At 42.8% G+C, this 14,778-nt stretch overlaps 1 protein-coding gene across 1 annotated transcript in view; it reads right to left on the bottom strand.

Annotated features, from left to right (window-relative positions):
• The window catches only part of PAQR5 (progestin and adipoQ receptor family member 5), a 53,003-nt gene that overhangs the window by 25,957 nt on the left and 12,268 nt on the right, over positions 1-14,778 (bottom strand). Inside the window, exon 2 of the mRNA XM_021693713.2 lies at positions 13,277-13,441. Coding sequence (XP_021549388.1) covers positions 13,277-13,327 — 51 coding nt within the window. The 5' untranslated portion in view covers positions 13,328-13,441. The remainder of the gene's footprint in view (positions 1-13,276; positions 13,442-14,778) is intronic.

The following is a 14,778-nucleotide window of genomic DNA, read 5'->3' as shown; positions in this document are numbered from 1 at the left end:
AAGCTAAATTTCTTCTGGCTGAACATAAAAGATGGATAAAAAGTAATTAACTAAATTACATCTCACTATCTAAGATGGAGGATCCAAAGGATATTAGTAATTTAATAGACAGTAAAGTGACAAAAAAACACATAAAATGTCTTAAAAAATTAGTATTGCTCAATTCAGGTGTGGTGTACCAGGGGGAAAAGTCCCACTGAATGACTAGCACTGCACACAGCACAGACCTACAGAAGAAGCAAGGAAGTTGAAACAATGGCACATTCCATCGGTTTTCCCTTTGTTGTAAAAATGCAGTCTTTAAGAACTAGGAAAACAATTTTCAATTGTAGGTGCTGATTTAAAAATCTGCCATGGACTAGGCTGTGGTAACAGTGTAACATGATTGGAAAGTCTGCGGCAGGCAGGATTGCGGCCCCCCAAAGCTGTCCACGCCCTCATCCCAGAAACTGTGACCATGTAAGGTTAACGTGGTAAAGGAGAATGAAGGTCACAGATGGAATTAAGGCAGCTGATCAGCTAACCTTAATATAGGGAGATGATCGGGATTATCCAGGTGAGCCTGTTATAATCCCAGGGTCCTTAAAAGTGGAAGGAGGGGGGTGCCTGGGTGGCTCAGTTGGTTAAGCAACTGCCTTCGGCTCAGGTCATGATCCTGGAGTCCCGGGATCGAGTCCCGCATCGGGCTCCCTGCTCGGCAGGGAGTCTGCTTCTCCCTCTGACCCTCCCCGCTCTCATGTGCTCTCTCTCTCTCATTCTCTCTCTCAAATAAATAAAATCTTTAAAAAAAAAAAAAGCGGAAGGAGGGGGCAGAAGAAGAGGGGCAGAGGGAGATGAGGCCATAGAAGAATGGACAGAGATGCCACACCGTTGGCTCTGAAGTCAGGCAGGGGCTGGGAGCCGATGACGCAGGTGGCCTCGAGAAGCTGGAATAGGCAAGAAAATAGATTCTCCCCTCGAGCCTCCACCAACACCTTGATTTTAGCCTAATGAGACCCATGTTTTAAAGCCACCAAGTCTGTAGTAATTTGTTCTGGCAACAATACAAAGTCAGAATTTGACCAAACATCCAAAAGCAATCTGAGAGCTGGAAATAAATGGCAATACATGGTCTCAGTTTCTTACTGGGAGGACTGATGACTTCCTCATGGAAAATTCAAAGATGGTGTGTAACATTCTCTGAATCTTCTCCAATGTGGGACATTTTTTTTTTAAGATTTTATTTATCTGAGAGTGTGAGAGAGAGAGCATGCGAGCATGAGCAGGGGAAGAGGCAGGCAGAGGGAGATGCAAACTCCCTGCTGAGCAGGGAGCCCGATGCGGGACTCGATCCCGGGACCCTGGGATCATGACCTGAGCCCAAGGCAGACGCTTAACCCCCTGAGCCACCCAGGCGCTCCCAATATGGGCCATCTTGCTGAAACGCGTATCAAACTTGACCATAAACCTCTGATTCACACCATGGGAATGCCAAATAAATGCCATTACACTCTTAGATTTCATCTAGACAAGATGCAAGATGATGGAAAGAAATCAGTGAAACAGAGGGTCCTCAAATACAGGGCAAACCCCATCTTGGGGAGGAAATGACATTAATTTTGAGTCTGAGCACTTCATACGTATTCATTATGGGATGTTGTTAGCAAAAGCTTAGAAAAATATCGAGGTTTGGCTATCTCACTTTTAAAGGGATTCAAAGTACACATTTATTATCTTAGATACATATAGGATTTTTCTAAACCAAAGAAGCCACATGTGAAATATGTAACAAAAATGACGTTTGAAGAAAACAAAACTTAAAAAAAAGGAACAAAATCATCTCTGAACTATGGAAGAGAAGATTCACATCCAAAGAATCCTGAAATTAACTTCCATACAGATTACTTTTCTGAGCATTATAGATTATAGTACAATTTTCACTAAGCAAAACATTGCTCTATTAGTTTTCTTTATGGTATCTTTTTTCTTGAAAAAAGAAAAATCAAATTTAAGTACTTTATGGATCTAGGTATTGTGTTAAGAGAGAGTAAAAACAGCCATATAGAAGATTGTAATGTATATATAATTAAAATATGATATAATTTTTCTTCTTAATTGTAATTATCATATACAACTTCACTGTGTTTGAACTTGATAAAATTTATAGTTCATTTCTGATTCTAAATATGGCTTTAAGAATATTTTCCAATAATTCCAGTTGCTCTACCTTTAGCAAAACTGAGCAGAAACTCACCAGAAGTTTCTCCCAAATGAAATTAATAAAAAAAAAAATTCAAAAAACTAAGACTCAGGGACTCAAGAATAGTGGTCTAATTTGGAATTACTGTTAGCAGAATACAAATTATGTGATAATGTTGATTACAGCAGTATAACCTATAATTTTGCTGAAATAAAGACAAAAAATAAATTTAATGGAATAAACATGTAGTAACTTATAAATTATGTACGTTTTTATTTTATTACGCATCCAAACATCACTAATCCATCAATATAACATACAGATATGTGCAACAATCATTAAATTTAGTTATCTTTGCTATTTTGCTGACTTCCGCTATATAAAAATTAGAGCTTTACATATACTCTTTTGTGATTATGAAGGGATATTTGTCAAGGGAGAACAGAACCATTCTATAGAACTCTTTGCTAGCTCCATACATAACTTCTACACATTCTGTGGTCTCCACGGTTCTCCTGATTCAGACCCAGCTCATGTTAGGAGAAGACCCTGTTTCACTGGATCGTCATGAGAGGACTGCACGGTCAAGACTGTCAACCCCATTTTACAGATAAGGAAACTGAAGCTCCATGGGAGACGTTTCCAAGGCCATAATTAATAGCAGAACCAAGATGTAACTGCTAGTCTGTTGGCTTGCAAAAGTCCATCATGCTTCACTGCATCTACCCAAGTGAAACGAGCGATTGCTATAGTGGATGGGAATGCTAAGTGTGAGCAGAGTTCTCAGAAGGGAAAGATCACTGGGACCCTCTACCCATGATGGAGGAAGAACCAGAAAGAATGGCTGGGGGCCTTCTGGCTTGGGAAGAATGATGGACCACTAGATGTCACGAAAGATCCTTCTGACTAAAACAATGAAAATGCTGGATGAACTCTGCATCGTCTGTTGGATAAATGTATCAGCAAGATGACAACAAAAGTAAGGAAGTCACAAAGCCCCCTCACAAAGGGCAACTGGGAGCCCTATGTGGGAAGCTGCCTTCAACATCAGAGTTTCTGCTGCTAGGCTCTGCAAATAAAAGATGAACCCTAAAGCCCACCAAAGGCAGACCTTGCCATTAAGGCTAGGACTATAAAGGTGAGAGAATGTGAAATAAATCCAACCAGGCAGAAGGAGACAATAAGGAAAATTGTCTCTCTGAAACCATCTCTCCCCAGAATTCAGAACCATCAGCTAGATTTCATATGGCTTTCTGATCCAAACCCACACTACTTCTATGGTCCAAGAAATCTCCAGTAGTAAAATTAAAGTGGTTACAAATAAATAGAGGTCAAAGTTTTGTGGCTCCCTCAGGTAAGTAACAAAAGCAAATGCAAATCCTTTCTGGAGGATTTCTGCTTTAACACAACAAGCATGCCCACGCCTGCAAACAACACCAGGCCTCAGAAACAGCAAAAACCATAGGTGGCAGAAAGAAAGCTCGAGGAATAGATGTTGAAATATAAAATCAGTATGTTCAATATGTTTAAAGAAATAGCTTAAAAATATTAATGAAAATAGACTTAAAAAGAATCTAATATAACTTGGAAGTTCAACATTGAAATAAAAAGTCATTGAAGGGATAAATAGCAGACTATATCTCACTGAAGAGAAAATTAGTGAACTGAAAGCAGATTCAAAGAAAGCAGTTCAGAGAGATTAAGAGGTAGATATGAAAAACCAACGGCGCCTGGATGGCTCAGTTGGTTAAGCATCTGCCTTCGGCTCAAGTCATGATCCCCGGGTCCTGGGATCGAGCTTCGCATCGGGTTCCTTGCTCAGCGGAGAGCTTGCTTTTCCCTCTCCCTCTACCCCTGCCTGCCACCCATGTTTGCTCACTCTCTCTCTCTCATAAATAAAATCTTAAAAAAAAAGAAAGAAAAACCAAATTAGAGAATATTTCTCCAGAAAGAGAAAAATACAATGGTTTTGTTGTGATATTTGAAGACAAACTTGTACTTCTAGGAGTTTTTGAACATTGCCAGTCCTCAGATCCAAGAAGTTAGGTGTGGCAGGGACAGTTGGGGTTCACCAAATATCCCATTTGCTTTCCTATGTTTCTCAGCCTTTTCTGCAGTTAGGTTGGGGCCGTGTGACTATTTCTACTTAATGTGACATCTAGGTCAGGTCAGTTAAAGCAGGGTGTCTTCTTGTAGTAGATATCATGATGCATCAGCAGGGAACACTGCCCTCCTTCAGAATTGAGCCACCCATCCCTCTATGGGAACTTCTTTTGGCAAAGCCTGCTACACTGACCACGTTATACTCCCTGCCCAGCGGCAGCACACACATCCACTGATGGTGGATATGAAGTCCTGGCTTCCTTTTCTCATTTGGGACAAGTCTGAAGGACAAACCCCATTCTAGAACATTCTGTGTGATCAGCTGAGGCCTTGCCCTTCCTGCCTAGTATAATTTTTCATGTTATAATGCTGGAGTAGCCACCAAGCTAATAAATATAGAGCATGTTTCTAGATATTAACTATAAAACAAGTGGAGGAGAAAATCAAATGTTAAAAGGCAAAAAGAAATAAGGATGCAAAACTCAATCCAAAGAAAACAAGAAAGGAAAGGACAACTCAACAGAGAAAATAACAAACAGAAACCACATAAGATGATCAAAATAAATGTAAATATATCAATCATCTTTATAAATATAAACAGACTAAACTGTCCAGTTAAGTGACAAATACTGTCAAACTAGATAAAACCCAACTGTGTGCCATTTACACGAGATACAGTTAAAATATAAGGACAGGGAGGCATTAAAAGACAAGGGAAGGAAAGAACTAAACCAGAAAAATAACAAAAACAATAAAGTTGGAGTTGCTACATGACTGTGAGACAGATTCTAAGATAGAAAGCATTACTACTTAGCAAAAGAATCACTACAAAATATTAAGAAATTTACTGCACTAGGAAGACATTACATAAATTCGGATGGACCTAAAAAACACAGGCTCAAAATATATAAAGCAAAAACTGACTTATGCACAAGGAGTAATTCACAAATCTGCCATCATGGTGGAAGATTTTAACATATCTCAATGCTGGATAGATCAAGCAGAATAAAATTAGTAATAATAGAAAAATTTTTGATCTTACAGGACACATATGCAATACTGCCCCCAACAACTGAAGATTATATATTATTTTCGGGCACACTTAGAAGATTTATGAAAATTGATCATGTGCTAAACCATAAAGCTAGTCTGAACGAATTTCAAGGATGGGAATTATACAGAGGACACTCTCAGTCTGCAATCAATTAATTTAAATCAATAACAAAACTCCAGACTTTGGGGGAATTAAAAAAAATACACACACACTTCTAAGCAATTGTAAGTTACATAAGAAATCAAAATGGAAATTAGAAATGAATTCAAAAAGCACATGTGGTCTGCAGTTAAAGCAGTACTTGAGGGAAATATATGTACTCAGTTGCTTACATTAGAAGGCAGAGTATGATGAACTTAAGAAGTTAGAGAAGAAACAGCAAAAGGAATCCAAAGCAGAAAGAAAATAATAAAAAATAACAGACACTAGAGATATAAAATACATAACAGAGAGGCTCCACTGAGCCACAAATCCACCTCTTTTCAAATATTTAAAAAAAAAAAAGACAAACTGGCAAGATTAATTAAGAGGAGAAAAAAGCAAAACCACATGATTATGTCAATAGACACAGAAAAAGCATTTCACAAGATCTAATACTCTTTCATGACACAAAGACACTTGACAAAATAGGAATAAAACTTCTTCAACCCAGAGGCACCTGGGTGGCTCAGTCCATTAAGCCTCAGACTCTTGGTTTCGGCTCAGGTCATGATCTCAGTGTGTGAGGTCAAGCCCCGTGTGCAGCACCCCCACCCCTCCCCTTGGAGCCCTGCCTTGAGCCTCTCTTTGAGCCCCATGATGGGCTCTGCGCTCAGCGAGGAGTCTGCCTGTGGTCTGCTTGAGATTTTCTATCTTTCCCTTTCCCTTTCCCTCCCCCTCTTCCCCTTTGCCCCTCTCCCCGCTCTCTCTCTTTCTCTCTCTCAATAAATTAATAAAATCTTAAAAGAAAAATTTTTTTAAACTTCTTCAACCCAGTAAAGGCCACCTATGAGAAACTCACAGCTAACATACCTAGTGTTGGAAAATGGAATGCTTTCCCCCTAAGATCAGGAACAAGATAAGGATGTCTGCTCTCGCCACTTCTATGCCATATCAGAGTGGAGGTTCCAGCTAGGTCAACTGGACAAGGAAAAGAAAGAAAAGGCATCTAGATAGGAAAGCAAGATGCAAAACTATATTTTCAGGTGATATAATCTTACATATAGGAAATCCTAAAGAATCCACTAAAAAACTATTAGAACTAATAAATGAGTTCAGCAAGGCTGCAGAATGTAGGATCAATATACCCAAAATTAGTTTTATTTTTATATACTAGCAATGAACAATCTGAAAATGAATTTAAGGGAATAATTCCATGTACAGCAATATCAAAAACAATACAATGCTAGGAATAAATTTCACAAACTCTTTTAATGGTATGAGACCTGTGCACTGAAAACTACAAAATATCACTGAAAGAAATTAAAGACCTAAATAAATACAAAGCCATCCCATGTTCATGGATTAAAAGACTTAATATTGTTAAGATGGTAATGCTCCCCAAATTGATCAACAGATTCAGTGCAATCCCTAAAATAAATCCCAGCTGCATTTCTGTTCATTTATTTTGCAGAAATTGACATGCTGATCCTTAAATTCATATGGAAATGCAAGAGATCCTGAACAGTCAAACAATCTGGAAAAGGAAAAACGAAGTTGAAAGATCCACACTTCGGGGCGCCTGGGTGGCTCAGATGGTTAAGCGCCTACCTTCGACTCAGGTCATGATCTCAGGGTCCTGGGATCGAGTCCCGCATCGGGCTCCCTGCTCCTTGGGAGCCTGCTTCTCCCTCTGCCTCTCTCTCTCTCTCTCTGTCTCTCATGAATAAATAAATAAAATCTTTAAAAAAAAGAGAAAGATCCACACTTCTCAAGTCTTATTACAAAGCTACAATAATGAAGACGGTATGGTACTGGCATAAGAACAGACAAATCAACAGAATAGAAGTTAGAGTCCAGAAGTAAACCCTCAAATTTATACTCAATTGATTTTCAATAAAAGGGCCAAGAGAATTTATCGAAGAAGGAATAGTCTTACCAAAAAATGATGCTGGAGCTACTTGATACCAACATTTATATACATAAAAAGAAGAAAGTTGGACTCCTATCCCATGCCGCATACAATAATTAACTCAAACATGGATCATAGACCTAAATGTAAGAGATAAAACTCTTAGAAGAAAATATAGAACTAAATCTTCATGACCTCAAATTAGCCACAGGATTCTTAGAATCTAGGACACCAAAATCACAAGCAAGAAAATAATAAAAAAACAGGTAATAGCAAAATTTAAAACTTTTGTGCTTCAAAGGATACCATCAGTAAAGTGAAAAGACGGTGCACAGAATGGAAGAAAATATTTGCAAGTCATATATCTGATAAGGGAATTATACCCAGAATATGTAAAGAACACTTACGATTCAACAAAAAGACAAATGACTCAATTTAAAAATGAGGAAAAGTCTTGAACAGGTATTTCTCCAAAGAAGATATATGAACAGACAATTAGCACAAGAAAAGATGCTCAACCTCACTAATCGTTAGGGAAATACAAATCAAAACTACATCCTACACAGTGGGATGGCTACTATGAAAAAAAAAAAAAAAAAGAACCCAAACAAAACCAGAAAACATGTGTTGACAAGGATGTTGAGAAACTGGAACCCTTGTGAACTGTTGATGGGAACTTAAAATGGCGCAGCCACTGTGGAAAACAGTATGGTGGTTCCTCAAAAAATTACAAATAGAATTACCAAATGATTCAGCAATTCCACTTTTGGTTATATCCCCAAAAGAACTGAAAGCAAGATCTCAAAGAAGTACCTGTACACCTATGTTCATAGTAGCATTATTCACAATAGCTAAAACATAAAAGTAATCCAGTATCTATTGATGAGGGAATGAATAAGCAAAATCTGGTAGATACATACAAGAATATTATCTAGCCATAAAAATGAAGGAAATTCTGACATATACAACATGGATGAACCTTGAGGACATTACGGTAAGTGAAATTAATAAGCCAGTCACAAAAAGACAAACACTGTATGATTCCATTTATAGAAGGTACTAGAATAGTCAAAATCATAAAGACAGAAAGTAGAAGGATGGTTTTCAGAAGCTAAGGGGAGGGGGAAATGGGGAGTTATTGTTTAATGGGTATAGAGTTTCAGTTTTACAAGATAAAAAGAATTATGGAGATATATGCTTGCTGCACAACAATGTGAATACATTTAATACCATTGAACCGTGCACTTAAAATTGGGTAAGATGGTAAATTTTATGTGAAATGTATTTTACTACAATAAAAAAAATAGTTCAGCATAGAGTTACCACATGATCCAACAGTCCGCTCCTAGGCATGTACTTAAGAGAACTGAAAACATGTTCATACAAAAACGTGTACTCAAATGTTCATAGCAGCATTATTTGTAGCAGCCAAAAAAACGGAAACTCAAGGGTCCATCAACTAATGAATGAATAAACAAACAGCGGTACATCCATACAATGGAATATTATGCAGCCACAAAACAAATGAAGTACTAACACATGGTACAGCATGAATGAACCTTGAAAACATTTATGCTCAGTGAAAGAAGGCATTTGCAAAAGGCCACCTATTATACAATCGCGTTTATACGAATTACGGAGAAGAGGCAAATCCAGAGACAGAAAGTAAATCAGTGGTTGCCATGGCAAGTAGGAAATGACTGCTAATGGGTACAGAGTTTCTTTCTAGGGTAATGAAACTGTTCTAAAATTGACCATGGTGAGAGTTTGTGCAACAGACTTTGTGTATGTCACCATACTAAAACCCCCGGGGCTGTGTATTTTAAAGGATGAATTTTATAGTATGTGAATTATATCTCAACAAAGCTGTTATAAAAAAAAACTTCCCACACAGAAAATTCAGCTGCAAGATGAGTCATTCCATCCACCACTCCACAGGCTGCCATACATGTAGATTAGCAGGTAACGGTGCTCCCCTGGGTGGGAGGGGCACAAGGTGGTGGCCTTGTGGGACAATCGTGTAGGTACATTCTACGACCCACTCAGGAACACAGAAATCTAATATTATACGAAGTTTTCCATAGAACAAATAGACAAGGCTCTCCAACTCATTGTGGTTGGCACAATCATAACCCAAATCTAGACAATGGCAGTATCCGAAGGAAACATAACAAGTCAACTCATTAGAATTAAGGCTCCTAAACAGGAGCAAGTGGGTGGCTCAGTCGGTTAAGCATCTGCCTTTGGCTCAGGTCATGATCTCAGGGTCCGGGGATCAAGCCCCTGGGATCAAGCCCCGCATGGGTTTCTTGCTCAGCAGGGCTCCTTGCTCAGCAGGGAGACTACTTCTCCTTTTCCCTCTGCCCCTCCCCCTGCTTGTGCTCTCTCTCTCTCTCTCTCTCTCTCTCAAGTAAAAAAAAAGTTCCTAAACAAAACACTAGCTGATTCCAGCAATAGATTAAAAAGATATTACATCATGACCAAGTTTTATTTAAATGCAAGGTTAACTTAACATTACTAAATTGGTCAGTGTAATTCACCACACTAATAACTTAAACAAATCATACACGACCATCTCAAAAAATGCATTGATAGGGAAAAAAGGGGTTCTGTAAAATTCATTCTTATTTAAAGGGAAAAAATTCTAGAAAACAAGGGGTAGAAAGGAATATCCTTGACTCGGTAAAGGTTATTTACATACACACACACAGACACACATAGAGCTACATTATTTGAAATGATGAAATGTTGAAAGCATTCTTTTTTTTTTTTTTAAGATTTTATTTATTTATTTGACAGACATAGCAAGAGAGGGAACACAAGCAGGGGGAGTGGGAGAGGAAGAAGCAGGCTTCCCACTGAGAAGGGAGCCTGATGCGGGGCTCAACCCCAGGACCCTGGGACCATGACCTGAGCCAAAGGCAGACGCTTAACGACTGAGCCACCCAGGCGCCCCTGAAAGCATTCCTTTTCATTAAAATCAAGAACAGGGGCGCCTGGGTGGCTCAGTTGGTTAAGCGACTGCCTTCGGCTCAGGTCATGATCCTGAAGTCCCGGGATCGAGTCCCGCATCAGGCTCCCTGCTCGGCGGGGAATCTGCTTCTCCCTCTGACCCTCCCCCCTCTCATGCTCTCTCTCTCTCATTCTCTCTCTCAAATAAATAAATAAAATCTTTAAAAAAAATAAAATAAAATAAAATAAAATCAAGAACAATATGAAGAGGCCTGCAATCATGCTTCATATTGTATTTTTTTTAAAGATCTTATTCATGAGAGAGAGAGAGCACATGTGAGCAAGAGCATAAGCAGGGGAGAGGGGCAGAGGGAGAGGGAGCCTGCCTTGGGGCTCGATCCCAGAACCCCAAGGTCATGACCAAGCCAAAGGCAGACGCTTAACCAACTGAGCCACCCAGGTACCCATTCATATTGTATTTTAATAAGCTCCTGATGATTCTGATGGCGGGGATCCAAGCACCCACTTTGAGAAACCCTGAGCTGGAGAAACCATTTGCCTACTGAGTTGGCTCCTGGGTCCTCAGGGCCCAAGCCCTCCTACCCAACACCACACCATCTGGCTATGCTACCGTTCTTTCATAATAATCCCACTGTTCTATTTCATTTTTCTTGGATCCTCACAATAGCCCTGTGAGACTAAATTAACAGGTATTATCTCCACTTTACAGATCAGGAAACTGAGGCTCAGAGAGGGTGGGGAAGTGGCCCAGTCCACACAGCTCATTAGTATGCTAAAGGAGAGGCTATCCAGGGCCTCTGTATGAAGACCTGATGATGGAAATGGCAGCCGACATTACTGACTCGACCCCATGTGCGAGGCACTTCACATGGGCCATCTCATAACCGTAACCCCAGGAAGCAGATATTCCCATCACCCCATTTTACAGGTGCAGAAACTGAGGTAGGGAGATTAAGTATCTTGCCCAAGGTCACTCCACAGACTGGGTATCAGAACCCAAAGAGCCCACCGAAAATAAGCTTAGCATTTGTAGGAGGTCTATTCTAAATATTCATGCAAATTACATATGCATTTTTCTCCTCAATATATTTGCACCTGTTTTAACAACAAATGTTTCCGTCCCCCTCCCCCAGCAAATCTTCAAATAAAAGTACCCTCCAGGCAGGCAGAGCCACTGTTCGCTCCACGGCTGCAGGAACCTTGAGCATGGGGCCCCAAAGCCCGGTAGTGGATGTAGGCGCCCAAGGAAGGTTTCGAAGCAAAAAACAGTAGATGTGAGGTGCGATGTTGGCTTTCCGCCTCTGACTAGCACCATTTTACTAAAAAGGATACTGTCACCTCCAACCTCTATGAAAACCTGGACACAGGAGACACGTTCCTCTTTAGCACTCCAGGGTTTTCTGGTCCTCGTCTTCAGGATCCCCACACTTCAGAAGCCCACAAAGTAGCCATTGAGACCTTCACTTCCCCTTCACGTCTTTCCCGGGCACACGCTCTGAATGCGACCTTGCCCAAAACACCCAGGGAGACATCTCAGCAGCACCCATGACCCCTCTCCCAAGAGTCCCCACGCCTGCTCGCTGCTTCCCTGTCCCCAGGCCTTTGTCCACGCCAGTCCTTCCACCTGTTCTCGTCGGCCCACCTCCCACCTCCTACCCACCCTCAAGCCATCTTAAAGATCTCCCTGAACCCTTCCTCCCCCATGATGGAAATGACCGATCCCTCCTCTGGGTCTTTCAGGACATACCCTATCCCACTTTGCAACAGAAGCACGCGTCCACATTTTAAAATCCTTAGGGGCAGGATTTGTATGGGATTATTCCGGAGTGACACCTTGCACATGGCAGGGCGTCAAGAAAAATTTTGTGAGTGGATGAATCAAAGAATCACCCCGTGCTCCCACTAATCGCAGCCACTAGTGGTCTGTGGGTAGAAGCCAGCGGAGAATTGCACCAGGAGGAGGTACGGCCCTGGGAGCACACAGGAGGTGTCCTGCGAGGCCAGCCTCATTTTAATTTGTCTGTCACCTGCCGTGTCCCTCGCCTCTTCCACCAGACTGCTCTGCCCCGTGTCCCATCACCCCCCAGTGCCACCTAGCTGCAGCCACCCAGCTGCACAGGCTTTTGGGACAGAGCCTGGCAGGCTGCCCGCTCCTCATCTCTGCGCGGGGCTGAGCGTGCCCAGGACTTAGGCCTCTGAGGGAAGTTGGAAGTGCTTGGCAGTCAGCAGCGTGGAAGGGTCTCCCTTCAGTCCGTGACATCCTCCAGATGAAACGTCCCACCCTGGCTCGTCTTCAGTCAAAAAGGAAGGGAATGTGACGCGGCAACAAGAGTGTGCAAGAAGTGGTGTTTGCTCCGCCGGGGAAGGGGGTGCGCCAGCAGAGGGGCCTCACCTCAGGCCGCTTACAAATGCGGATTGTCAAGGCCTGCCAGGTGTCTCGGGGTGGCCACCTGTGAGCTCCCGGGCCCAGGAGTCCACGATGGGGCCAGGCCTGAGGCCCACAAGACACCCTCCTCCTCGCCCCAAGCCACATGGGGCCCGAGCCTCCTGCAAGTGATACGGACAAGGGCAAAGCCACACACCCGAGGCGGCCTGGCCCCTGGCCTGCTTTCCAGCACCCCAGGGAGGGGCCCAAAGGAAACGTCTACCCAGCCGGATGCCACTGGCTACATGTCTTCAGCTCGAATGTGGAGTCTCAACAAAGACTTGGCTTCGGGATAAAATACAGATGTCACAGGGAAGGGTTACGATGTCAACAGTCTCAGGGTCCCTCCCATTTCCAGGTTCATTGTAGGTGGGGGAGACGGGGGTGCTGGCTGAAGACAAAGCCAGCACCCCCCCACCCCGCCCCAGGGCAGAGGCCACACGGCGCCCTCATCACTGCCCGGAACTCAACCACCGGACCCACAGCACATACCTGGGGCATCTGGTCGATGCTCAACAGCCGGGGCAGCTTCAGGCTCAGCATCTTGAAGCTGGGTTGGGGGGGAAGGCCGGGGGTGGACAGCAGCTCCCCGTCACCGGCTCAGAGTCCTGACAATGCTCGGGGTGTCTGCGGCCAGTCGGTACCCGGGCTTCTTCCCTGAAAGAGGGCGGCGTGAAGAAATCCAGTCAGCCTCAGCCCAACTCCAGCTGGATCAAGACTGTCAGATTGTTTAACCACGGAACAAACACTTGCTTGTGATGGCAAAATAATCAGGCTTCCTTAAAAACAGCAACAGAACTATCAGAGTGCTGAGTCATTTATTCCAAGAGTGCTGGAGGGGGGTCATTCACTCATGATATGGGTGATCATAAAGTTGGAGAGCCGGAAGGGCTGCGGAGACCACTGGGTCCCCTCCGTCGGACATCAGGGCCAGAGGGGCGGAGTGACTTCTCTAAGGTTGTGCGGCTAGGGGAGAGCAGGAGTGGCTGGCTCTCGGCTGCATCGTGGGCAGACCGTGTGATCCCAAGTCTGTGTCCACTCAGCGGGCAGAGGAGGACAAGGGCCATGCCTCAGATCACCCAAAGAAAAGCAGCTCTTCCAGAAGGCCGACGGGGGCATTGGTGCCCTGAGACACACACACGAACCAGACAAGCAAATCCGAGGCACTTGTTGGAGACACAGCAACTCCAAGTAACAAGGTTGTTTAAATGCAGGATTAAGACTGCTTAACAGCTGTGAGTAATGTGAGCTAGAGGGACCCGAAGCCCTCAGGACAGGCCTAAGAAACAGAAACTTGCCAGCTGGGTTTAGCTGAGAAAGAACAGTGCTAGGAATTTACCCTAGTTAATGCCTCCCCTGCTCCCATCACCACTGGGCCAAGATCTGCCACCTCCTTAGAGCCCCCCCTCCCGCCCCGAGGAATTCTGTCCCTGCCTCTGAAGGTCCAGAGACCTTGCCTGTATCTCTCGTGTGACACCAACCGCCCCTGCCTGCAAGCAAAGCTACCTGCCCAGGTGCTTGGAAAGGAACCTCCTGGATGGCTGGAAACTCAGGGTGTATGCGTGGCTCATGCTGGGCCTTCAGCGAAATGCTTGTTTAACACCATTCATTAAAGCAATGGTGCTCGTCCCCTGAACTTACAGTGTGTTTTGGTTTTTGTGGTTTGTTTATACTTTTGCTGCTTATTATAGTTCCTTATGTTTTATGTGTTATTATCTGGAACTCTGTAGCAAAACACAATGTATTTGTGTTTCATTCCCATAAATTCGCTTCTTTCTTAAAACCATTGATGTAAGTATTATTCACAATAGTCCAAAGGCGGAAACAACCCAAGTGTCCCCACCAGCAGACAAAATAACAAAATACGGTCTAAGCACATATGGAATATCATTCAGTCTTAAAAGGGAATGATACTGTGATCTGTGCTTCAACATCAATGAAACCTGAAAACATTATGCTAAGGGAAACAAGCCAGTCACAAAAGGACAAATGTT

The sequence above is a fragment of the Neomonachus schauinslandi genome, chromosome 9 (assembly GCF_002201575.2).
Source record: "Neomonachus schauinslandi chromosome 9, ASM220157v2, whole genome shotgun sequence".
Taxonomy (NCBI): Eukaryota; Metazoa; Chordata; class Mammalia; order Carnivora; family Phocidae; genus Neomonachus; species Neomonachus schauinslandi.
The sequence above is the reverse complement of the archived record's forward strand: the minus strand, read 5'-3'. Positions and strand labels throughout refer to the sequence as shown.